Source organism: Salvia splendens, chromosome 15 (assembly GCF_004379255.2).
Source record: "Salvia splendens isolate huo1 chromosome 15, SspV2, whole genome shotgun sequence".
Classification (NCBI taxonomy): Eukaryota; Viridiplantae; Streptophyta; class Magnoliopsida; order Lamiales; family Lamiaceae; genus Salvia; species Salvia splendens.
Window position 1 is genome coordinate 16,413,431 of NC_056046.1, and position 27,263 is coordinate 16,440,693.

General features: G+C 38.4%; 2 protein-coding genes and 1 long non-coding RNA gene across 3 annotated transcripts; all 3 read right to left on the minus strand.

Annotated features, from left to right (window-relative positions):
- Nucleotides 1–13,610: 13,610 nt before the first annotated feature.
- LOC121767110 lies at nucleotides 13,611–15,760 on the minus strand. Its single transcript, XR_006043039.1, has 2 exons — nucleotides 15,381–15,760; nucleotides 13,611–13,900 (listed from the first exon to the last, which is right to left on the minus strand). It is a non-coding gene; the product is annotated as an uncharacterized LOC121767110 (long non-coding RNA).
- A 990-nt stretch (nucleotides 15,761–16,750) lies between these two features.
- Nucleotides 16,751–19,793, minus strand: LOC121769514. Its single transcript, XM_042166343.1, has 7 exons — nucleotides 19,482–19,793; nucleotides 18,954–19,108; nucleotides 18,393–18,641; nucleotides 18,005–18,139; nucleotides 17,670–17,852; nucleotides 17,303–17,464; nucleotides 16,751–17,237 (listed from the first exon to the last, which is right to left on the minus strand). The coding sequence occupies exons 1-7, from the start codon at nucleotides 19,765–19,767 to the stop codon at nucleotides 16,818–16,820; spliced, it is 1,590 nt and encodes a 529-aa protein (XP_042022277.1). The 5' UTR covers nucleotides 19,768–19,793; the 3' UTR covers nucleotides 16,751–16,817.
- A 4,151-nt stretch (nucleotides 19,794–23,944) lies between these two features.
- Nucleotides 23,945–25,276, minus strand: LOC121766762 (aspartic proteinase CDR1-like). Its single transcript, XM_042163016.1, has 2 exons — nucleotides 24,834–25,276; nucleotides 23,945–24,731 (listed from the first exon to the last, which is right to left on the minus strand). The coding sequence occupies exons 1-2, from the start codon at nucleotides 25,274–25,276 to the stop codon at nucleotides 23,945–23,947; spliced, it is 1,230 nt and encodes a 409-aa protein (XP_042018950.1).
- Nucleotides 25,277–27,263: the final 1,987 nt, after the last annotated feature.

Sequence of the window (27,263 nt, forward strand, 5' to 3'; positions counted from 1 at the left end):
ATATCTCCCCTTTTTTGTGGTCAATATACTAAATGAGAAAAAAAAAATTAATGAATAAAATAAATAAATATATTAATATGTGAATACATGTGATTTCAGCTAAAAGACAAAAGACAACTTTTCAGGATGCATTTTAAAAGGATTCTAATTCGTCGACTTTATCTTCTGCACAAGTACAGATCATGTGCTGTATGGTTGTGAATTTAATAGTAGTATATTATTGTAGTATAATCATTTTTGCCGTCAGCCAGCTGCGATTCGTCGTAGCAAAAAAAAAAGGGTGATTCCGTCGTCAGCTGCCTCACACTCCGGCCCGATATCATGTGAGGGGGTTAAATCAGAGCACGTAGTAGCCCGTTAGGGCATCAGCAATGGGGCGTCCTAAGGCGCGTCCTAAAGCCCGCCCTATGCACCGCTACATCAGCACTTTATCCTCATACCTTTCACCTGCAGTGGGGCGCCCTATAGGTTTTACTATTATTTTGTTAATTAGTTTAAATGTTTTCAAATATATAAATGCAAACTAATTAAAAAATACAACGATTAACTAAAAAACGGCAAATACTACATTGATTACAAAAAATTACACGAGTTAGAAATATAAAAAAAGTTGACTACTCTACAATCACCAACTTCCGGCGCAGCTCATCGATCAACCCCTGGAGGTATTCGGCTCTGGCCGGGTCCGTACACTTCATGAGGGCGTTATGCGTGTCCAACAACGTCCGCGCCATCGAGGCCGTTGCCATCGGGATCGGGGTCGGGATCGGCGATGGGAGGGCGGCCGCGGCTTGCGAGGAGGATGTCTCCTTCGCCTTCCCCTTGTTCTTCGCAGCCTAACGCCTACGGGACGCCGGGAGGACATCGGTGTGCCGGAACTCTCATCCTCCGTGCACGTCCGGTTGAGGTCCACCAGATATGCTCCGCTTTCGCTGCTCGTGTAACCACCAGTGTCGGTGGTCTTCGTCCTCTTTTTCGTACCGGTGTGCAGAATCCCGCCTTGGAACTTCTGCTTGTCCTTCAAGAGCGCCCAGATATTGAAATGCTTGAAGTCTCCGTACATGGACTGGTACGACAACAGCGCTCTATCGCGCACATCGCTCAGGCTCTCGCCGCTTCTCTGCTCCCTCGAACACTTCTCGTACTCCGCCGCGAACAGGTTGACTTGCTTCTTAACCTGATCCCAGTGCTTGCGGAGCTGCTCCCTATGGCGCTTGTACGCGTTCGGCAGCTTCGCCTCATTGTAGCGCTCGACGATGCGCTCCCAGTACGCAAGCTGCTTTTGGTTGTTTGTGAATACCGGTCCTCCGAGATATCCACCCAACACCTCGCCAAGATGAGGGTTTCATTCGGTTGGTAGTTCGTCCTCCCGGGGTCGTACTCTTCATTCGTTGCCGGAGGTGGCAACTTGTACGCCCGGTACTTGATCCGCTTCTTTCTGGCGGGGGGCGGCGCGGCGAGTTGGAGACGGCTCCATGTCAGACAGGCCGTACGAATCCGTACTGAATTCAGGATCATACTGCGTGTCAGGGTCGAACGACAAATATTCATTAGGTTGTGTACCCGGCCAACGTGCACCACCTCCAAACATCGAAATATTGGGACTTGAGTAATCACCGAAATCCATTTTTAGTGTAAATTGAGAGTGAAAATGTGAATGAAAATGTTACAAATGAAGGTGAGGTAGAGGGTATTTATATAAATGAATTTTTTGAATTAAAAAAAAAAACAAAAACGCGTTGCATCGTCCGCGCCATCGTCTGTGTCACCCACAGTGGGCGGACGATGACGCGGACGATGCCCTATCGTCCGCGCTTCCTCCGCGGACTATCTGTCGGGCGAGGATGACGCATCGTCCATCGTCCGCGCACCCACAGTGGGGGACGATGGCGCGCCCGAGGCATCGGGCTGCCTATCGTCCGCCCCACTGTGGGTGCCATTAAGGGGGAAGCCTTAGTCCACTGACTGCCAGAAGCTCATCTCCCAAGGCCTCACACTTGTGCCTGAGAGATGAAAGCAACTATATGACAACAGTGAGATTTGAATCAATGAAGCAAGATCTGCCCCTCCATTGCCAACTGCGCTACGCCCCTGCGGGCAACAACCATCAATTCGTATTGTATATGGTACATGCATATTTTCATTATTTTACAATAATCATTTCATTAATCAGTATAGTAAGTCAGTAACCTTCTTCACACCACTCCTTATACTGCTTTTACAACAATTTTAATCTTAACTTTTTATTATTTTTAATCATCATCCATTTTACAGAAACTAAACAACATTATAAATAACCAAAGTACTTCACTAAAAATCATAAAATGTCTAAATGAGTTATAGTAGTATTTATAGAGTTTGAAAATTACAAATACCAAAAATTAGATATCTTAAAAATTACATAATTTAAAATTTCATATTTTTTAAATTACGAAGATATTAAAATAATTTATTTAAATTTAAAAATATATCTAAATGAATTATAGTTGTATTTATAGAGTAATATATATTTCAAAATTTATATTATTTTAATAAATTAGTTGCAGTCCCTCTCCCTAGGAATCCTGCCCCTCCGAGCGGTGCAACACCTCCCATTTTTTGTTTTGTTACCAATGCTCTTAGAGCATCGGTAATCCATATTCTATCGTGTACAATTTATACATTAACGTATATATTTCTTTGTCAAATTATCATTTCCTCTAATTTTTGCATCTCACCACAACTTCTACAACTCCATACCTCTTATCCAACTATTTTAATTTTTAACTATTTTTAGCTATCAACTACTCCATCCGTCCCCCAAAAATTGACAAAATTGTATATGACACAAGTTTTAATGTGGAATGTTAAATAGAATAGAGAGAGAAGTAAGAGAGAGAGATAAAAAGATAGTGGAAATAGTATTAGTGGATTGAGGGGTCCACATTATTAGTAGTTTATGTTTGTTCAAAACTTTCCTTATTTAGACTTTGTCTAATTTTGGAGGACGCTCAAAATAAAAAAAAACTAGTCTATTTTTTGGGGACATAGAAAGTATTTTGTAAAATAAATAACACAATAAGCTATTAAATGATTGGATGGAATTCTTTAAAATTTATTAATTGAAAAGATGAACTTCAATGTTGGAATCTGTAAGTGTCTCCAAAGTTATTCAAAGAGATCGGCTTGGATACGGACATAGAAGGACGTCGACATGACGTCTCCAAACTTTTTCAATGAGATCGGCTTATTCTTCACGCATAAAAGCACAACTTTGAGAGGTTGCACATCAATGTCTTTTTATGCGTGGAGAATAAGCTGATCTCATCGAAGAGGTTTGGAGAAGTCCAAATCTAATTAAACAATATATAGTCATAACAAATAATATTAAAAACTCTACTTATTTATTTGAAAATTATATAGTGTATGTTAGTATATATGTGTGGTCAATATTATAGTTCAATTGGGAAAATTAAAGCATTACAATTGATATTTGAACCGCAATTGATGTCCTACCACTATTTGCTTATTTTCCTAGTTTTGTTGGAAATGTTGACATAGATATAGCCCTTATTTGCTTATTTTCCTAGTTTTGTTGGAAATGTTGACATAGATATAGCCCTACCGGCTACGGATACCATTATTGTATGTCCTAGAAAGGCCCTTTTTATGTATTAGGTCAGACGATATGATTGAACCAATCTACTAATCTTGCAGTAGCTATAGATAGACATGACCACGGTTCATAAACCGCCGGTTCTGGTTTTGAGAAATGTGGAATCGGAACCGAACCGTGAGGCTATTTCACGGTTCCGGTTTCGGTTCCGAACCGCCGGTTTTCCGGTGATTTTTTTACGGTTTTTCACAGTTCCGGCTAGATTTTATGGTTTTCCGGTGGTTTTTAATGGTTCCGGTTTGGAACCGTCCAGAACCAGCGGTTCCGACACGGTTTCGGTTCGTAAAATTTGGAATCGGAACCGGCCCGCGGTTCAAAATATGGCGGTTCCGGTACAAGAAAAAATCACGGTTCCAGTTCGGAACCGGAACCGGCGGTTACGGTTCCGCGGTTAACCGCCGGAATCGAAAACCTTGGGCATCTCTCGCTATAGACGAATTTTGTCCCTTTACAAATCCAAATTTGAATCACATACTATAAAATTTCATTTCATTTTATGTCACTAAATCAAATATAGGCTACTTATCCATATAGATACATTAAATTTTTATAGCGGCCGTATATATAATTATGAGTTAATTAGGCAACACCTATAAACCAATCTTCACAGTTGAAGAACCTCTATGGTGATAGTTATGAACCAAAAAGGACATATTAGTAAATGAAAATTGTTTCACTACCTTTTGTAATAGGTTTAGGGGTAGTTATATTGTATCAGTTATATGTCACTTTCTTTGCCCACGCATATCACATTTAATTTAAATTAAATTCCGGTACAAAGCTATAGTCTATAGACTAAATTGAAAGTAGGGCGGCCTTCACATATTTAAGAAGTCAATGACAAAAAAAACCTCTTATTAATAATCCCGCTGTCCCATTCCAAGCGACACATTTCTCTTTCGCACATATTTTAAAAAAATCATGATAAATAATTAAAATGAAGAGAAAGTAAAGTAAAAAAATTCTCTTATCTACATTATTCTCTCTTTTACTTTCATTTCTCTTCATTTTAATTATTTATCATGATTTTTCCAAACTATGTGTGAAAAAGAAATATGTCACTTGTAATTTGACATAGCAATTGCTAATTTATCTTCATTATACTCATCTTAATCACTACTACTAATTACGAAAAGCCAATTCTTTCAACAAAAAAGTAAGTAGGAAGCTAATTTATCTTCATTATATTTGTCTTAATCCCGTAAAATACTAAAAGAAAAAGGAGTGAAGATTCCATATAGGAGTAGGCAACCAACTCCATACACCAAACAATTAAAGTTAATTCCCTTGACTTATAGACCTTACTTCTCCATAAGAAATTTGCCGGCCTTGGTATATTAAAATGGTGTTTATATCATAATCCTTACTCCTTTATCAGAGGAAAGAGTAAAGCAATTAAACATGTATCTGGCATCATCAATATGCCAAAGGAAATGGAAATATAATATGATTGATAGAAGTACTTATTATTGTTCTCATAAAAAAATGTCACATGTTTGAAAAATGGATACAAGATAAAACGAATGGAAACATATAGAAATAGAACTGTAAAAATCAAACATAGGGTAAAAGAGAAATCATAGTAATAGCTGAGTCGATGAGTCATCTCTCAGCAAGACGAGATTTGATTCGGTAGTGCTCTCGATTCAAGCGAGTCGACTTTAAAGATAAAATGACTTCATTTTGTTTGTGGCAGTAACGTCGATAGTAGGGCTGGTAATTTTTGACACGACACGAACCGGCACGAAAATAATGGGTTTGGGTCAGAGCTTATTGGGTTCGTGTCCTTATCGGGTCGACCCGTTAAGGACACGAAAATTTCGTGTCGTGTTCGTGTCGTGTTCGTGTCGGGTTCGTGTTATCTGTTAACAATACGTGTCCGTGTCGTGTTCGTGTTATCCGTTAACAAATAATATTTTAATATTATTAATTCTTATTATTTTCATTTTTAATAGGTTTAACCGTTATCAGGTCGTGTTGTTATCGAGTCGTTATCGTGTCATCTCGTGTACGTGTTGTTATCGTGTCGTGTTGACCCGAATTGGTTCGTGTCGTTAATGGGTTCGTGTCGTGTTCGTGTCGTGTTCGTGTCTGAGGGTTTCGTGTCGTGTTCGTGTTCGTGTTTGAGGTTTTCTTAACGGGTCGTGTTCGTGTTTGTTGTTATCGTGTTCGTGTCGTTATCGTGTCGACACGATAACGACCCGACACGCACGATTTGCCACCCCTAGTCGATAGAACGATCTTCGACGAACTGGAAGAGGAGCGGACAAAGCTCGGACAATAAAGAATGCAGAGAACTTTTTGTATGTTGTGTTATGCAATAAGAGAAGCCTACTTGAATCTATGTTTGTCATTCATATAGATTCAAATGCTACAAAGTCACAAATTTGAATGGTCAGCTTATTGATCATGTTCACCGTTATTTGACTATATAAAAGGCATATAATTCATGATACATCTCAGATTAATCAAAGACTATTGTTTCATGTTCAAAATACACATCAATAATCACATCTTTTACAAGCATAGTCAAAATAAAATTAGCACTAAACTTTCAAGAAGTATGTAATACTTAGAGTGTCCACAATGGGGGAGCCGCGGCCCGCGGCTCGGTGCGCGGCCCCCCTATTGCAGAGGCCGAGAGCCGGGGCCCTAGGGCGAGAGACGTGGCTGAGCCGCGGCCGCGGCCTTCACGCGGCTGAGCCGTGTGAGCTGCGGCCCTCCATTGCATCGAGCCGCGTTTCGCGGCTGGGCCGCGGCAAATAGTTTTTTTTTTTATTTCGAAAATTTTTTATAAATATACACTCCCATTTCCATTTTTTCACTTCATTCTACACTTCCAATCCCTTCATTTTACACTCTCAAACACTACAAAAAATGCAAGGTGGAGATGGTAATTCCCCGGGGTATGGAGACTCGGGATACGGCAACTTCCCCAATCAGACGTGGAGTCCGCACTCGCCCCAATTCCGGGTCCAGCCATCCCAGCAGAGGAACTTGGTTCGCCAACCATCGGGGTTCGGGGACTACCGACCGAATATGGACGCGATCAACAACCCGTCCCAGCAATTCCAATCCTCCCAATTCCAATCCTCCAAATTTCAATACTCCCCGTCTCCTCTGTCTGAATCTGATAGATTCACATGGGAACAGTTGATGGGTACACCGAAGACCCCGACATCCGGTAGTGTGGAGATGGAGGCCCCCACCGGGGGTCGCCGAACCGGCGGTGGTGGGGGGCGAGGCGGCGGCGGTGGGAGTGGGAGGCGAGGCGGCGGCGGTGGGGGGCGAGGCGGAGACAGAGAGCCGACCACCGACGGTGGCCGAGGCGGTGGTGATCGGCGGGGCGAGAAGTACAACGACGACGAATCCCTCGCTGTTGCGCGGGCTTGGGAGGCGGTCACGACGAATCCGGTCATCGGCACGGATCAGACCGACATTTGCTTCTGGAGGCGCGTCCTAACGGTGTACAACAGCTTCAAACCAGAAGGCAGTGCCGGACGTGATGAAGGCCAGATCCGGAAGAAGTTCGGCCGGATTAGTAGAGCTGTGAAGAGGTTCAGGAACATTTACGAGAGACAGCTCCAGAATGCCGAAAGCGGCCGCAGCGAAGCCGACGTACGGGCGTTATCGTATCAGTTGTGTAATACTGAAAGTTGGCCCAAGTTCACCTACTGGAATGAATACATGCTTCTCCGAGACTCCCCTCAATTCAAGGCGATCTGCGACGATGAGACCGGTCCTACTGGGAAGCGGACAAAAATCGGGGCCGACGGCACCTACAGCAGTGGTACCGACTCACGTGCATTCGACCTGAATGACGATGTGAGGGATGAGCCCCCCTCGACAATGTCGAGGCGCCAGCGCCCGCAGGGCCAACAATCCGCCATCCGGGAAGCTAGATCTGCTTCCCAAGTCTCTCGGGCGAGCGCGGCGACACCGCACCCTTCACCACCGACCGCGGCGTTGACTCAAACACTGGAGGTGCAGATGATGAAGCAACTCCAGGATAACTTGTCCTTGTACGAGAAGTCGACGGACCATATCACCAAGATGATGTACTACGACCTCATTCTTAGGTTGAGGTCGAAGTTGGGCTTCTCCGATGGGTCGGCGACGGGCGAAGCAAGCGGCAGTGGGGCCGGTGTCGGCGGCGGTGGAAGAGGTGAAGAAGATGTGCCGGATTCCGATGACGCCACCGAGTAGTTAGCGGTGACGTTTTTTTATCTTTTTATGTTGTGTTTTTTAAAAATTTTCGTTGTAGAATTTTCCCCTATAAAAAATACGACGAAAATTTATCTATAATTCGTAACTTTATTAAATTATGTTAGATCTCAAATTATTAGTCTACAAAAATTTAATATAGTTAAATTAAAAAATAACATTAAAAAAGAAAATAAATTAAATTTTTTTTAAAGGGCCACATTTGGTGGCCCTTGTTATTTTTGTTATAATTTTGACTTTTACCATTGTGAAGGCCATAAGAGAGCCACGAATGATGGCCGGGCCACATTTGATGGCCTTTGAAGGCCACCATTGTGGACACTCATATTCTAGGTTTAGGATTTAGCAGAATCGTACTCTAACTTTGAAAATTCATTCTGATTGACTCGAAACCCGAATATCAACGAAATAAGTGGAAAATATAGTATTTCATTGCCCGAGTACATATCAACGAAATCAGTGGAAAATAATAAATCATAGGTGTCTAGTTTATTAGGATTAATTTTGAATTTAAAATTCTTTGTCATTTAAGATCTATGACAATTAATAAAATAATTCTAGATACCTCCGTCCATAAAAAGTATTTTCCTAAGAATAATTCTATATACCTCCGTCCATAAAAAGTATTTCCCTAATAATTCTTTGTCATTTAAGATCTATGACAATTTTGAATTCAGTTTGATCTGTCCATTAATACTAGTCTCTACGTATTTATGGTAAGTTTATTTTTCTAAAAATATGGGTCTTATATTTCACTAATAACATTTAGAGTAGTGATAAACATACATAAATTTTACATACATAATTGGATATTTTAGGTATTTCATCTATAAAACCGGTTTATGATTTTAATTATTTATAATCAAATTAATATATTAAATATTTGTCCTTTCAAAATAGATAACGTGTGCACTCTCTCCTCTCTCTCAAGTCTTTTCCCCAATTTTTTGCTAAAAACGTGTAGCAGCTTTCTTTCCTCTCTTTCTTATGCATTTTGCCATTTTGGCTATAAGATCATCCATATCTGTATTCTGGCCAAAGAGCACGGATGTGGGCTCGGACCCACTTTTATTACTTTTTTACTCCATGCTCTTTCCCAAGATCACAACACACACATTCATGCTCTTCCGCAAAGACATGCTCAAGGGTCCCACCATTCCATTATTTAATTTAAATACTTCAATTACTAAAAACACTTCCACAATATGTATCCTTATTTTTTTGTAAGGAAAAGATTTAATTTTGGGATTTGATAATAATTTGAGGGCACTATGTTAATATTCTGCTTGCGCGCAAAGTGTTCGATGAATCGTCTCTGTTGTTTTGATTTGAAGATTTTGATCAAATAAGACCTTTTCTATTCATAAAAACACTTAATATTTTTAAAATTAACGATTTGAGTACTTTTGTGAGAGCCTATATTCCAAGCCGGCCACTTTTCTTATTTTTAGTTGCCTCGGTTTGCAAATTATGCGCCTCTTCTCATATTAGCACATTTTTTTCCTTGTTTTTATTTCTTCTTTATCATTTTTTATCTTTATATTTTGTAGCCATTATACATGTTTTCTTTTGTCTCTTAAGCCGGAAGCTTTTTATATAAAAGCTTATAGTATCTCAAAGTGACTTAAAAATTGTATAAAATTATTATTAATTGCTTGTGGATTTTCTCTCTTCCTTCTTCATCTTTTACCCACCATCATCTTTATACATATTTGATAGATTTGTATAAATCCTTCATTCGCTAATAGAAAAAAATAGTACTCCACTCGTAAAATTAACAGAGAATTCAGATGTTAGGAATTATAATTTAAACTTTGCACAACTAATTGATAACTATGCCTCGATAATTGATATGAATTAGTGGTTCTAATGGAAAATTAATTCACAAAAATTAGCAAGCAAGAGAATGAAACAAAGTGTTTTATCAGGAGAGATAGCTGTAAAAAATTAAAGAGTATGAAAAACCGGCATTATTTAATGAGAAATGTTTAATAGTACTTTAATGGGATAGAGATGAAAGAATAAATGGAGAGGGAGTGAAATTTGACGTGAAGGTGGGAGTATTAGATATGAATTGTGATCATGGAGATTTAATTGGGAGTTTTGACGTGGAGGTGGGAGTTTAGATATGAATCATGATTATGGAGATTTAATTTGATATATTTAAATATCAACACTAATTGTTTTTTAAGATTTAAATATAGTAAAGGATAATTCAGTAAATAAACAATATAACTAATAATAAAACCGGTTTAAATTAAACCGATTTGGTCCGATTAAAAAATTAAGGGTATTATGTACGTAGAATTTATGTACGTTTATCTTTTTTCCCTTTTAGAACCACTTTTTTCCACATTTAACTTATTTTACCAATGTACATTAAAACATGTGTTGCCTACTATCAAAATTATTTATTATGAAGAATGTAGTAATTTATACTCCCTTTATCTTATTTAAGATGGTAACTTTTTTGAATAACACAAAATATTCGTTGGAGATATTGAGTACAATTATATAAAGACAAAATATTCGATGGAGAATTAAATAAAGAGATACTAAAATTTACAATATTTTGAATAAGAATATAGAAAGATGAAATCTTCCCTATACATAACACAAACAAAAGGGCGTTTAAAAATAGTAGTAGTAAATTAGAGATATAGTTGAATTTGAGTTTGTGATACTTGATTTAAAAATAGTAGTAGTAAATTAGAGATATAGTTGAATTTGAATTTGAATTTGTGATACGAAAATCAATTCCGAATCCCCATCTAAAGTGTTATGTCTACTCTCTCTATATAAACACATAATTAAACCCTAAACATAATTATACCTTCACAACAACACTCAGCGAGAGAGAGATAATGGAGGAGGTTGAGCACCACAAATCAGATGAAGAATGGGAGGAGAGAGGAAGTACTCCAAGTGTTGTTACAGATTATATCTTCTTTGGAACGATCCGATGCCTGATTCGATGGCCTAAGATATCAACTCGAACTCTCAGAGAAGATGAAGATGATGAAATCATGAAGATGGAGGATGATGAAAAAGAGAGAGAGAGCGTTGTTTCAACTCCCTGCAAACCAACTACTACTCATCAACAGAATCAAACTGATCATCAGGACTTGGTGGCAGAAGAAGCAACACAAATTCATCAAGAAATTATCAAAAACCGATAAAGACAAACCAAAAATATCAACTCAGCACACGAACAAGAGTTTCCGGTTCAACCTCACAAAACCCTAATTTGCTTTGTTTTTTCTGTTTCGTTCCTTTTCCATGATGAATATTTTCAACTATCTTTCTTTCTGTTTCTCTTAATATTTTAGATAGGTTGTTTTCAGTATCTTGAATTTCTTAGTTTTTTTTTTGTTGAATGATTTATTTCATGAATTTTACAAACTTCTTTTTGTGTACTCAATTTCGTTTATCGCAATTAATCAATGGAAATTGATGCAAAACATGTACAGAATGACTTAAATGGATAAGTAATTAATCAAACCATAGTTTTTTTAAAACGAAAATATTATAAATAATTAAAATCTGACTTCAAAATATTAAAACTCATTATTTATATGTGGTTCGGAAACTCTTGAATTTTAAAAGAAATAAAACGTAAACTATAAAATTTAAAATAATTTTGGATAAATAGTAAAACAACTTTTTTACCTTCTAAACGATATTGGATGGGCAAATTCCAAGTCATTCCGACAAAAGATATCACATTTCCATTATTAGAAAAAGTTTTCTCTCACATAAATATAAAAATTATATTTTCTCTCTCTATTTAACACATAAAACAAAACCTCCTAAAATCTCGTGCCGGGAAGTGTGACATCTTTTGTGGGACGGAGAGAGTACTATTCATAAGTGCTGAATAGTATGTCATTTACATTAGCATTTTGTAAGGATTTTGACACCTAATCCATAAGGGCATCAGTAACCCCGTCCCCATTTCCGGCCCCAAGTCCCCTCCACGTCATCATTCCTCTACAGTTGCGGCCCAGACCCCAACTGCTGTAACCCTGCAGGTTGCGGCCCGGGCCGCAACTAATAAATGACACTATTTACAACTCCAACCTATTTTGAAAGTAAAATAAAAAACGCTGTAAATTTATAACACGGAAAATTTAATTTCATCGAATACTGCAAAATTACAACATATAAAATTTCAAACTGAAAATAAAATACATGAAAACATAACGTCAATGCTGGAAAACGTTGTTGCGAGTCCAAATTTCTTCGATTAGATCGGCTTGGAGGCGAGTGTGTTGTTCCTCTTGGCGCATCGCAGCTGAACGAGCCATGACATTGCGGATGTCGTGAGGAAGGCCCTGCACGGGCGGCTCGGTGACAACGTAGTTACTCCCGGTGCTGGCGAGCGGATCGTCGCTCCACAAAGTGACGTTATCTTGTTCGTCCTCAACGATCATGTTATGCATTATGATACATGCATACATTGTGTCGGCGATGTTTGACCGCTGCCAACCACGGGCCGCTCCCTTCACGATAGCCCACCGCGCTTGGAGGACCACCGGCCAGTGCATACGGTCGATGCTTCCAAGCATCCCCGGGAAGCCGTGGGCCCGCTCGTGCATGTCGACCAACTTGCTAACGTCGTCGGTCGTTGGCTTTCTCAAGTACGTATCCTTGAATGCTTCGACGACTGCCCGACAGAATCTAGCGAGGGACTCCCGTCCAGTAGGCTCGCTTACATGGAGATACTCATCGAACATATCTGATGTAGTTCCGTAAGCGAGTTGACGAATGGCAGACATGCATTTCTGCAACGTCGATATACTTTCCCGGCCCACAGCATCGGTAGTTTGGCAGAAATACGGGTCACGAGCTACAACGGCGTTGACAATGCGTATGAACAAAGGCCTCCGCATCCGGAACCGGCGACGGAACATCTGATCACTCCATCGCAGATCTCTAGAGAAATAATCCGTGAAAAGCCGCAGGGCAACTTGTTCACGGTCTCGGTGAATATACATCCGGGTACGTGGTACCCGGGTTCGTTGTTCGTTCCGAGCTTGAATAGCAGCTTGGAAGCGTTCAACTTCGTTGTTCATTTCTTCTTGGATTGCCGGTACCGCCTCTCCTAACACTCGGGTCAATTGATCTTCGAATATTCTTTGACGAGGAGGCATTTTTTCGAATTCTAGGAAGAGATTTGAAGTTGAATGTGAAGTTGAATGTGTATGAAAATGGTGTAGTATTTATAGAAAAAAAATTCGAATTTAAAATATAAACAAAAAAAAAATTTGGTTGCGGCCCGGCCCGTCACCGTGCAACGCTGGGCCAGGACGCGGGACTTGCGGCCCGTCTCCGTGCAACCCCGTCCCGGGCCGGGACTTGGGACGCTCCCCAGGCCGGTCACGCGTCACCGGGACGGGCATGAGCCGTGCCGCCCTTCCGTGTAATGCATGGGACGGGCCGGGGCAATTTGCGGCCCGGCCCCAAGGGTTACAGATGCTCTAACGAGCAAGAACAAACATCTAGGTACGGAACCATATCATAGTGTCATTTTTTCCCTTTCACAAAAAATGGATTGGAAAACAATTAAACCAAACGCATCAGAATGATTTGAATTCTTTGTTGAATAGTGAAGCAAACCTGGGAAGCTGCGATTTCTTCTCATTTCCCAACAGGTAAAGCAAACTGGCCCTTGCGCGGTTTGGAAAGATTTAAGAGCTGAAGTTCAAATACTTTCTGGAAGCACGAGTCATTCAAAAAATCACTTCTAGTGCCCCACAAGACAGAAGATAGTACTACAATTTATTCATGTGTAGATTTCCTTGCAGGCCAATATGACAAGGGGAGGTGATAAATAGATTACATTCTTATAAACAGAACAGCGGAATTCATCATCACATGCTGTAGAGTTAAATTACAGTTGAACAAGAGCTGAAATAACCCGAAGCTTTTTAGCTGTTATCCTGAGTTGCTTGGAGGCTTTTCTTTTGGGTGCTTGGAGGCGTAATGATCAACAAGCTGATTCTGATTTGCTAACTGGGCCTACAATTTCGAACCATGGTTGAGTAAGGAAAACTGTCAATGGTTTGTCAGAATCAGATACAGCAGCGTGTCAAACAATATGATCACACACCTAACGAAATGTCTCATACTGCCATTTTATACAACCTGGGAGATTAAGAGTTTAGAGTACAAGTAAATATTGCAAAGCCAAATGAAAAATTCCTTCAAAAAATAAAGAGTAATTTCTTCAAAATAAACACCTTAAAGCACAATGAACTTTTCCAGGTATGTTTCATAGTGAGTTCTTCGTTTGTATATTAAGATAAGCAGTGCATTAATGTTGTAGGATATGCACAACACAAGATACAGCGTATTAAGAATAAAGGCCACCACTAGTGCAATTACAGTACTGCTGAAACATCCACTTACAAGAGATTAAAGATCTGCTCAACACAAGACATGCTTTCAGCATCTTAAAGGTTCCGCTTTTACCTCTTTCTCAATCAAATCCTTGAGATAAGTTAAAAACGCATATCTAGAGGATTCCTAAGTGTGTGATATTGAAGTAAAAGGCAGTAAAAAAGTTGGTTGAGAATCTTGAGATAGAAGTTATAGAGGTTCTTGTAGCTGTAGGGGATACAGATAATTAGAACTTAATTTGCATATAAAAAACTCTACTCGTGTAAAAAAGGCTAAGAAAATGCTGTCTTAGAAGATATGAATAGGAAAGGCAATCATATCACAATAAGGAATGTAGGATGCCTTGACCATTTATTCCTTCATCATGCTTATTTAAGCATGGGAAATAACACAGAAGTGGAAAGTCAGCCAGAAAGGTACGGTCACAAATTTGATGATATTAACGGAACTACAAGAGCAATATCGTTCGAGGGGCATTCCTATATGTGAAAGGGCAATATCAGTGAATTTCTCCGAAACAGGGAACCAGATACTGAGAAAGTAGAACGGGGCTGCGACTTGAATTGTGCAATTTATGTAGTAGCCCTAACAATTGCAACCTAGTAATCCAAGACCTTTCTAAAAAAATGAGCTGCAAATGAAACTAATAGCATAACTAATTCAGGATCATCCAAGATTTCGCAGCAACCCCATAAACAGATGCAGTGTTAGAAAATCTTGTGGTACTGATTCCATATCACTAATACGATACTATCAAACGGCACCTCATCCTATCTGAAGCTAGACACACTGGTACATAAACAAGAACTTGATTATCCAAATCACCAGCTACAGACCACAATTCACCCACATTTGCCCTAATTTAGATCCAACACATTCATGTTGTAGTACGATATAGTCCAAATCACTGACAAAGTTATCAAACACAATCAATAACAAAAAAAAGGAATAAGAGAAATTGAGAAATCAGATTTCAATCTTAATCACGACACATAATAAAAAAAAAACTAAATCAACCAAACACAATAATTCGATGAATCAACTGAATCATTCACAACATACAAATAACGCAAAAATCCGTGTGAGATAAAGAAATTACTCGACAAATGGGGCAAACGACTTGTAAGCCGTGGGCACGGGCTTCGATCTGCGAGCCTTTGGACTTCTGATTCTTCTCGGCATTCTTCTTCTGAGCTTCGAGCTTCTGTTTCCCTCTAGTCATCTCTTATTCCTCTTTTCTTTAACCAAGCACCTTCAGCGTTGTGTGGGTATGCCTATGAATTATGAATTTATGATGATGGCGTTTCAATTTGGATTGCTGCCAGAGCAAAGAAGGGAAAAAGCAGAAAACGCGTGTAGAGGAGTCAATTTGTCGGGCCGGGCCGGGCCGGGCCGGTCTTTATTGAAAATTTGTGTTTGGAGTGTAAAAATATGAGAATATTTAGCACAGAATCGAATTTGACATTTCTGAATTCTGATAGTAAATGAGCGGAATTTATTTCAGATGGGTTGAAGTTGAGTTACATAGGAATTTTCTTCAAGTTAATTACTTTAATAAAATGACAAATCCCACTTTTAGTAGAATAATAATAAGTTTTCATTTACTACGTATCCTTCCTATCTTTAAATATCAGGTATTGATTTCTCAATTAACGACAGAGTAATTTCCGTCCCTTAAATTTAATAAAATGACAAATCCCACTTTTAGTAGAATAATAATAAGTTTTCATTTACTACGTATCCTTCCTATCTTTAAATATCAGGTATTGATTTCTCAATTAACGACAGAGTAATTTCCGTCCCTTAAATTTTTTTGTCACAGTTGACCAGATACAAACGTAATGGAAAGTAAGTTGAAAAAGTTAATGGAGAATGAGTCTTATTTTTATATATTTGTTTCATGATAAAATGTAAGTTTTTTTTTTAAAAAAAATATATCACCACAATTACAACTCTTTAGAAATCAAGGATTCAGAGGTACGAGCTTATAGAACAGATCATGTTCAAGTAAGGTCGTATGATAAAATGTAAGTTGAAATAAGTTAGTGGAATTGAGATCGATCCACTGCCAAAAATGATACAAAGTGAAATGTGACAAATTTTATGAGACGGACGGGAATGAAAAAATATTACAAAATTTAAGGGAGGGAGGGAGTAATTAGTGGTATATATTTGAAAAATTCGCTATAGCTCGACTATAATGTTTGAGTTAGCTACAGGGGGTCGAATAAATACATTTATCTCAAATGATTAAATTTTTAGTTGGCCAACTAAACTTTGGTCACTACATAATGAGACGTGAAATCTAGCTGTAATGGTGCGGTCTTTGGAATATTTATGTGCCTAATCTTTGTTGTGATATTCATAGCCGAGCTTGATAAAATGCGTTTTTTTCTGTACCGTCTCTATAAATTGAAGGAGTAAACTACGTATGGCATGACAGAGAGAGAGAGAGAGCAACGGTGAAAATATCACGAGGAAAATTTAACAAATTGTTGTCGTTTTCATTTCAATCTATTGGGCAATGGCATTTCAATCATGCAGCCTTAGATTGCATTTTCGACCAGAATGTTGGAACCAAAGTAGAGAGAGCATGCTTCAGTCTGGTCACTAAACTGTGACTAGGTTTTGGCAAACTATTTATTAGCCACTCATAATCACATAATGCATCTTCTGATAATGGCTCCAACAGTTCACACTTGGACAGAATGTCAGCAGGCGGTACGTTACCTACCAGATTCGTTTCCAGCTTTGGCCTGCCCTTTTTACGCTCAACTGGCTGTTCGACTGGGGCTTTGAGAGAAACCGGCGATGCACCAGCTACCACCTCTTCTTTGAAAGGCAAGGCTCTTTCTGACTGCAGACAGAACTCCACCCATTGCTGCACCAATGGCGACGCTCCCCTGATTCTTCCTCCGATTTGATCTGTAGCAAGTCGTGAGGTAGTTGGTATCGCCTGCAACACCAAATTATGAGGACTGAAAAATATTGAAATGATGGAGACAGGATTTCAAGATGTACCCATAAATCTGCCCACAAGCTTGCACCGGACTTGGGAACCATCACCGAAACATTTGACATAGTTTTGGCAACAGGAAGTACATCACTGCTCCAACCAACAGCTACCCACACGTCTCCTGCTCTGAAGGCTTTAAGATAATGCTGACTATCAAATAGACGAACCTGTATAAAGCCATTTTTGCACATTGGTATATTGCGACTCTAGACCACTAATTAAAAAAGGAATGTCCATAACCTCTATGGAAAAACTGTGTTAACCTATGTCATTTCTGCTACCAACTGCATTCTTTTCATCATTGAAGAAAGCAATCAAGAGAATTACATATATCCTGATTCCTTATTCTTGGATCTCCATCCTTTATCTTACCTGTTTAACAAGCAGATTAAGTTGCTGCAGCACGGCATTCTTCCCACCAACTACTTGAGAATCAATATTAGTAGTATTATATGACGATCCCATATTCTTCAACACTGCTCCAATAATTTCCCTAGGTGAATCAACCATTGAAATCTTGCCAGCAAGTTCCGGACGCCAGAGATCTGACCAATCCTAAATGTAGATTAAATAAAAGGCAGGAAAGTTTCTAATTATCATAGCATTATTGATTGATTTGTTGAATGTACAAATGCAGGTCATATGAGATAAGCACAAACTAAGACCAAACCTCAAGAAACAAACATTCAGGGTTGACAGGCAATCACCTTTACTGGAGCTAATTTATGCCTTTTAAATTCTCTGTTATTATAAGCTATCACGATGCTGCCCCAACGATATGGCACAGCCCATATCTTGCCTTGAGAATCCAAAACCCCGTCAGCACTCCTGCGTAAATATACCTGAGATTATTTCAATTCTGATGTCCATACTTTTCCAAGGGTACCAGAACAATTAAAGAACAATGACAACACAAAGCTTCAATCAACCATGTGCATTTGCTTAAACACATACATTCAAGTTCAGATAATCACTAGCTTTAGAATTGAAAATTTTCCTTCCAGGTCAGCAATATTCGCTTTTCTCTTCATTTTTTACATTTTATTTTGTCCTCTAATAACACAGCAAAAAACAAAAGGTTGACTGCATTTTTACCTTCCATTTGTCACTTAAATCTTGAAACCAGTGCTGCTCTTCTATTCCTTTCATAGGCTCAATCAACCCCTTTCCAATGGAAAAATTTAACCAGGAATCACCAAGTGTAACAAGATCAGCCGACACAGCAGATTTAGGACTGATTTTTCCTTTGGACATTGGATTAGAGAGTTCATGAAATATGTCCCCAACACTTCGGCGGAACTCTGTGCGGAACTGGACCCTCTTCCCTTGAGATTTCAAAAACTCCTGCATGCCATAGCAAGATGCACACCTTCAGATAAAAAATCTAAATCTTTTTACTTAACTTCTCAACCTAACTTACTAACAGGCTGTTTATATCGACAATCGCCTTTAAATATCAGCTATATCACTAAGTGGTTTATTATTATACAGGAAAATAAGGAAAAGAAAGAAAAGTTTTGAGTTTTATTTTCTTATTTCTCTATTTAAATTTCACACCAATGTAATAACCATGCTATTACCATACATTCAAACACATAATCTGAAAAGAGGCTTTGTATTCAACAAAATTTGACGACTGAAAGATACAAAACTCACCCTAATCCAGACAGGAGGAATTGAACCTTCCAGAGCAACTATTCTCAAAGGTACACTCAATGCGTATGATTTAGACTTCCAGCGTTCAAACGCAGCATTCATATCTTTATCTTCAAAATCCCCGGAACTCTCAACCTTGCCCATATTATCCTCAGCTGGAAACGGAAAACAACATCAGAAAAAGCACAAGGCAAAGAAAAGCCATTTCTCCACTTTCGAGCTGCAGAACATACATACATACATGTACATTGCATTTATTTCAAGGAAGAAAGCCGAAAAACAATAAGGCAATAATACGCCCTTTTATATATCAGTTCATTTTCATCATCCACGGCCTAAATATATAAATCATAAAAAATCACAAAAAATCCACGATTTATTTCCAAAAATGTGTAATCTTACTGCAGTAGCTAAGTTACAAGCAAAGTACAAAGAAGCGCATTTTCTCCCAAATCAGACCTAAAAGCAAATTTCAAATAACAAAACCGAAAGTGCGAATACAATAATTGAAAACCTAATTGATCATACCGAGAATTTCGTGGGCGGTGGAGGAGGATGGAGGAATGCGAGCTGAAGCTGAGTGAGGAAAGGCCCAAAGGCTGCTGATTCCCACGCCAATTAAGAAAACAGAGGAAATTGAGAGGTGCTGGAGAAAGTCTTCCCCCGGCGAGCATCCCTTGCCGCTAGAAGCGCCGGGGAGCTTAATCGAGTGGTTTGTGGGTCGATTGCAATTGCAGCGGATCCTATGGCGGAGGGTCGGATTCGGGTCTGGATATGTCAACCCGGGAATAGAAGGCAGAGACAGTACTACCATTTTGAGAGAGAGACGTGACGTGGATTACAAAAATTAAAGAGAAACACTAATTTATAGTAATAGTAGTAGAGGGGAGTGATAGAAATATTGTACTCTATAATTTACCGCATGTAATTTTATTTTTCATTTTTTAATATTAAAAGGATAATAGTAACTTTCAAATTTAGAGTTTAAAAACACAATATCAATACAGTGTATGAAATACATCAACATAAAAACATGACAATGTCAATACAATTTCATATTGACATTGTACAAGCATTGTATTGACATATTATGTGTCGTGTATTGATATAAAACTGTTAACGAAATTTATGAAAATTTTTGAATTTTTTTAAAAATTTTGATATCGGAGCATATGCAAGTGAGATCTCGTTAGAATTCTTATGAAATTATCTTTAATTTGATATATATTGTGCTAAAAAATAATTTAAACCGAGAAAGTTATATGTGTTTTAAAGTTATAGGATATTTTTCAAAAGTTAGTTGCAACTAATTTGTTGTAAATTGACCTTAATATCCTTATTGACTTTTTTTATCGTATTGATATTCCAGTACTGATTATCTGACCCTTGATTTGAATATCTAATGGTTATTATTTAATTATAGTTAGCAATTAAGTATTGAGTTAGTAATATAACACTCCCCTAATAATTAAATTAACAAATATTTCTAAAATACTATCAATATGCATTTTTAATTAATAGGAATAAAGTTGCTGAAAACTTTCTATTCAGTCATGTTGGAAAAATTGCACACTTCCAAATTTTGTGACTTTTAAGTCCACTTTCAAAATTAACGAGAAAATGTACAAGAATTCGGCCACATTTTATGGAATTTAAGATCGATATCAAATGAGTTTTTGTTTGGTTAATAACTAATCAATTTGATTCCAAGATGTGAAGTGTTTGTAGTAGCTAACCCAACTCAATGTCTGTCTGAATTTACATTGTAAATGGGTTGCTTTCTTCCTCAAATTGATTAAGATTTTCATTCAGCAAAAGCAATTGAAACACCGAGGTTGTTTCATTGTACCAATTTGGATTGCCTAGAAATCACGGATCCATGATTGAAACTCTTTACATAAAGAGCCACTTATCATATTAACTGTGTTTGCATTCCCAACTGAAATTCTGTGTGTTTATGCATAGAGCCCAATTTGGCTAATAAAAAAAATATGGAGTAACATATTTTTTCATTGCGAAAGGAGCTTACAACAACAACAATGAAACATATCTTGATAATGTGCAGGTAGATAGCTGACTTGTCTCTTGACAAGATCATACCCAATTCGATAATTCATCTGATGCAGATTCCCAAAGATAGCCAAAACATCTCCATAAAAATGTTCTCTTGTGCCAAACCACGTCTGCATTCTTGAAATGAGCTGTGATTAATTGCTGGTGAACTGAACCCATTCCTCAATTAAAAGAATTTGTGATGATGGGATTGCTACAGTTATTAACACTATTTTATACGAAAATATTTGGTTGAAATGTGCATATATTTTTTTTGAAAAATACTAATTATTATTGCAGTGAATTAATTCATTAGTTCGTTGCATGAAGAAATGAAATGCATGGTTAATTAGGGAAAATCTTTCGAATTTTGATTGAATTATTGAAAAAATATGACTAAAGTATGATTTTGTTTGGTTACTTATTTGGGTGCAAAGGCCAATTAGTGAGGTTAGAGTACATAGTGGTTGTTCGGTTCATTAGACTAAATAATAGGAAGATACAATATGGGATAAGTTAGGATGGGCCTTGTTTATGGATAGAATTAGTATTGGATTTATAAATGTTGTTTGGTTGAGTAGATTATGTGTAAGATAATTTTAGTATAATGTTTGATAGATTAGATTAATACTAAGTTATGAAAGATCATGAAACTACATAACATAATCACTGTTGGAGGAAAAACTCAAAATCATAAAAATATAACGGAAAATTAAGGATTAATGCAAATATAGAACATAAAGCATAATTATACCACAAGCATTACTACTTTTTTTAATTTTCACCGCCTCCTCCAACACCATTCCCCAAACATACAGTATTTAATTTCATTTAATTAACATGACTACCCATTTCCCCAATTTTTTCACAACCCTTCTTCTCATACTAGGAAAATAATCAGAAGAGACTGGCCGTGATAAAGGAGACGCGGGCCGAGAGATAACTTTGTCACAGTAACCGAACGTCGGATAATCCGGTGACTGAGATTGAGTCTGGGTGTAGTACCGGCATCCCAACGGGCACATAGTGTACATGCAATCTGAGCTTCGAATGCAAGTACGTCATGAATTAAGTTTGAAAGAGAAATTTACCGTTATTGCATTCACGTTACGTACACTCATATAGTATAATGTAATAATTGGTTTTCATAATTAATAATCTCAATGCTGCAGCTAATTAAGGCACAACAAAGAAGCGTATTTCTCCCAAATCAAACCTCGAAGCAGAATTCAACTAACAAAACGGAAAGTGGGAATGCATTAATTGGAGTATTAATTACTTCTCCGTTCGGAGTATTAGAGTAATTTATTTTCAGCATTGAGATTAAGAAAAATATGTATAATGTATTAAATAAATAGATAAAATATACAAGAGAAGAAAAAGTTGAGAGAATAAATTAAGAGTGAGATAATGTATTACTTTTTGTCAAAAGAGAAAATGATTAAACTATCATGAAACGCCCTAAATTAAAAAAAAAATGATTCAACTACTATAGAATGGAGGGAGTACTCCACTAGTATTATAGCTGGGTTGATTCAAATCATTATCAAATCATATATTGGTCTTAAGAACTACTATTATTCCCTCTTGTTCTTATTAAATGTCTTATATTTGATTGATGTGAGTTTTAAGAAATTGTTTAACCTTGTGAAGGAAAGTGAGTGGAAAAAGTTAGTGGAATATGAACCTCATTTTAAAATATACTCATATTAGTTTTATAATAATTGTGAGTAGAATGGGTTAGTGGAATGTGAAATCCACTACTAAAAATAGTAAAAATGAAATGAAATACTATTTATTAAGAACCATCCGTCAAATAAGAAAATATGAGACATTTAATGGGAACCGGATGTAATAATGCTTTATTAAAACTTGAGCAAATTCTAGTAACTTTTTATGAAATTTTTAAGTGTGGAGTATTAAGTACTACTCCTTTCGTCCCAAAAGAATATGCACATTAGTTTCGATACGAGTTTTAATGTAAAATTGGTAAAGTAAGAGAGAGATAAAGAAAAAAAGTACTTAATGTATGGTTAGTGGAAAATGGGTCCCACCTCATTAGAGAGAAAAGAGTTTCCAAAATTAGAAAGTGCATATTTTTGTGGGACGGACTAAAAAGAAAAAGGTGTATATTCTTGTAGGACGGAGGGAGTATCACATTAAGATTATTACTAATTTTGTAAAACAGTTCATTTTTCAAATTCGACATATCCACTAAGTATTTTATCTTATTAGGTACATATTTCATTTTTTCCCCTAAAAATAAGAAATTTGAGGACAATACAAGTTTTAATTCGAAATTTATAAAGTAAAAGAAAGATAAAAGAAAAAAATTATTGATTATTGTTATTGGAAAATGAAGCACACCTCTTTAAAGATTATCAAAATGGAAGTTGACAAATTTTGTCGAACGTGCTAAAAATGGACAAAAATACTATTGTTTGGGGACGAAGAGAATATTATTCAATGTCAAATTCAAAAACTAAGACATCTAACTGAGTTTGTTTCAATTATTATTCAGACTAAGCCACATAGATTTCAAGAAACAAAGTCTATTGAAATTTTTTCTTTCAGACCGGATTGAGAAAATTGCACACTTTAAAAAATTTATGATTTTTAATTCCATTTTCAGAATTAGTCCAATTTTATAAATTTGAAGGTCAATATTAAATAATTTTTGTTTGGTTTACAATCAAAATTTGATTAAAAAAGGTGTAGAGTTTGTAGTAGCTAACCCAAATCGATGTCTGTCTAAATTAACATGGTAAATGGGTTACATTCTTCATCAAAATTGATTAAGATTTTCAGCAGAAGCAATCGAAACATCGAAGTTGTTTCATTATATATACCAACATATGGATAGCCTTGAAATCATGAGTCCAAGTTGAAACAATGTGTTTGTAATTGTTTATAACACATTATTTATTAACTGAAAGATCTTACATGAGCTTTGATTGTGGGTTGGAGCAATGTGTAGGTAGAAAGCTGAGTTGTCCCTCGACAAGATCATACCCAATCCGATAATTCATCTGATGCAAATTCCCAAACACACCAATATCCCCTCCTGCAGGTATCAGCGTCAAACAAACAATCCCTTTCTCCACCTCCAAAAAAACACCCTCTTGTACCAAAACCACGTTCGCATTCTTGAAATGAGCTGTGACAGGCGGTGAACTGAACCCATCCTCCATCCTATAGCACATCTGGAACGGCTCTGGTGGAGCCTCCACGCGCTCGCCCTTGACCGCACCCTCGAGCATCGCCTCCACCCTGTTATATATCTCATCAGGGACGAACGACAGTGTCGTCCCTAAGTCAATGATCATGTTGCCCTCGTTGGACCCCAACGAGGGCAACTCAGGCTCAGCGTTGGCGATACTGTCTAGCCCAACGCTGAGTCCTTCCAATGTGAGGTAGTAGAATGTGTCTGGTGGTGATTTCTTTACTAGTAGCGTGGAGACGACTTTAGGCCCGGCCACGACGGCGCTGCTGCCGAAGCTGATCTTGCTGGTGGCATTGGAGTCAAGCAATGGCAAGCAGTAAGAGAATTTCCCGCCTATGGAGGTGTTTAGCTGGTTTATGATGGAGATCGAGCCGCCGCCGAGGCCGACGATCCCGGACCCGTAGCTGAAAGAGCCACCGTTATCGAAGCCGCAGCCGAAGGCGAATTTTGGGAAGGACACGCCTCCGTCGAAGGTTAGGATTTCCGTTGCAAGCTCGCCGACGCTGTATGAGCCGTCTCCGTAAAAGACCTCGTATCGGCAGGCGTTGTCGTCGCCGCCGCATGACGGTGATGATCCGGACGCGGTGCATTGGTCGGACTAGCACGGGACTGGGCGGTAAGACGAGGACTGAGATGGGTCGAAGAGTGGGAGAGTTTGGTTGAAGCACTCTGTGCATAGTTTGCATTGGGTCCATGTTAGGTCGCTTCCCGTGTCAGCGATGGCTAGCTGCTCAGCCGGGGGCGTCCCGATTTTGATCTTCATCAGGTACTCATAGTCCGAAGGGATGATCGGAGCGACTATGGACTCTGTCGATGATTTTGAACGCAAGGCAATCAGCGAGGATTTTCTTGACAGGGAGCGGTCGACCGCGTGTCGTAGGCGTTGGAAACGAGTGATGGAGGGGTCGTACGAAGGTGAGCGGTGCGAGTCACGGTGGATGAAGTTGAAGGTGAGGTCGCCAGTGGATTCGATTGAGTATGTCAAGCAGAGGGAATAAAGTAGAAGAGAGCAAAGAAATGTGGACATGGATTTGAGGCAAGAAGGCATTTTTTGTGTTGTGATGATGGAATTGCAAGAGTGATTAACACTATTTATACGAAATTATTTGGTTGAAATTTGCATATATATTTTTTAACAGTAATTATTATTGCAATGAATTCATTAGTTCGTTGCATGAAGAAATGAAATGCATGGTTAATTAGGGAAAATCTTTCAAATTTTGGATGAATTATTGAAAAAACATGACCAAAGTATGTTGTTGTTCCTTATTTGGGTGCAAAGAACAATTAGTGAGGATAGTATACATGCTAACTGAGCTTCGAATGCAATTACGTTTTCAATTAAGTTTGAAAGAGAAATTTGTCGTTATTGCCTTCAATATTCAGGACTAGTGGGGCCAAGTTTTCAAATTCCAGGTGTATTCATGGAGAGTTTATTTATCTAATTAAATAGTAATTACTGTCCCGTTTTGATTTATTTTAAAAAAGAATTCAAACGCCATATTGCTCAGTTGATCGTATTATACGACGTAATTTTAAATATAAACTCATATATTTAATTAACAAATTTGTGAATTGTTATACATGTCATGTGGTAAACTCTTTTTTCTTTTCGATTGCCAGCGATTCAGTGAATTAATAAGACAAATATCTAAGATGAAGATATAAATTTGCTTAATAAGACAAACTTGTTTAGTTTTCCTCCAAAAATCATAAAGTTGGTATGTATTGGTGTTTCAAGTGGTAGTAATTTAGTACCTGGATGCTATAACGTGATAATTCAATTTGTATGATTAATGTCAATATGTCATAATTAATTTATGTGTATAAGAGCATCCCCATCCATGCTTATGTGAGCCCGGACCCACTTTTATTAATTTTTTACTCCATGCTCTTCCCCAAGAGCACAATACCCACGTCCATACTCTTCCGCAAGGACATGCTCAAGGGTCCCACCATTCCATTATTTAATTTAAATACTTCAATTACTAACAACATTTCTACAATATAAAAATTCATTAAAAGTACTCGAACTACTATTACAAATTTAAAAAATATAAAAATTACATAATTAAAATCCTAAAAAATAAAAAATACATAATTAAAATCATTAAAATTAAAAATTACATAATTAAAGGCTAAAAAATACCCCATGGAAGACTAGTTCTCCGACCCTCTCCCCAATATTTGTCGGAGACCTCGTATCATTGCCCGATGCGCTTCAAGTTGCTCGGGAGACATGTGAGACGTCTCGGACATATTGAGTTGAGCCAAGAGTGTCCACAAAGAGTTGGTGGGGGGTTGAGGTGGCACAAAGGGAGCGGGAGCGGCGCGACGACGGTTGGCCGTCTCCTGTTTCCTTCCTTGCGGCCGGCATTGGGAACTGCTCGGGCCGGCGTCGGGGCTACCCAAGTTAGCTCCGACAAGCTGGCTAGCCACCTCATCCCCGCCGGTGTCGGATAGGGATACCGACGTCAACCGTTTGCTGGAGGAGGATGATACGCCTCCCTTATACTTCGGATGCACACGCACCTCTTACCAAGCGCTGAGGTACTTGAATGGTTTGTAATGTTGGGATTGGTAAGTCGTCGTGGTGGCACTAATGATGTCGAGCTCGCTCATGCTGCTCCCCGCCAACCGCTCTTCCTGGAGGTAATAACCCTGGAACTTTTGGATTTCTTCGTTGGCTCTGAAGAGGGCATTGCGCACCATACTCTCATTGCGCTCGATGGTTCCATAGGGTCAGTTTTCATTGTACCGACGAGAGACGCGCCACCAAAACCTATCCCCGCTTTGGTTCGTGCCAACCTTCAGATCTTCGGAGATAATCAAATAGGCTTTGAATAACTGATCCATCTCCGCCGGAGTGTACGGGGTGCGGACGTGATGACTGTCACCGCCACGACCCTGAACACGAACACCACGAGGAGTAGGAGTAGGAGTAGGAGTAGAAGGAGTTTGAGTGTCGTCGCTCCCTCCCGATCCGGGTTCGGGTGCCTACCCGTATCACCCATCGGGGACATCTTGGTCGTCCA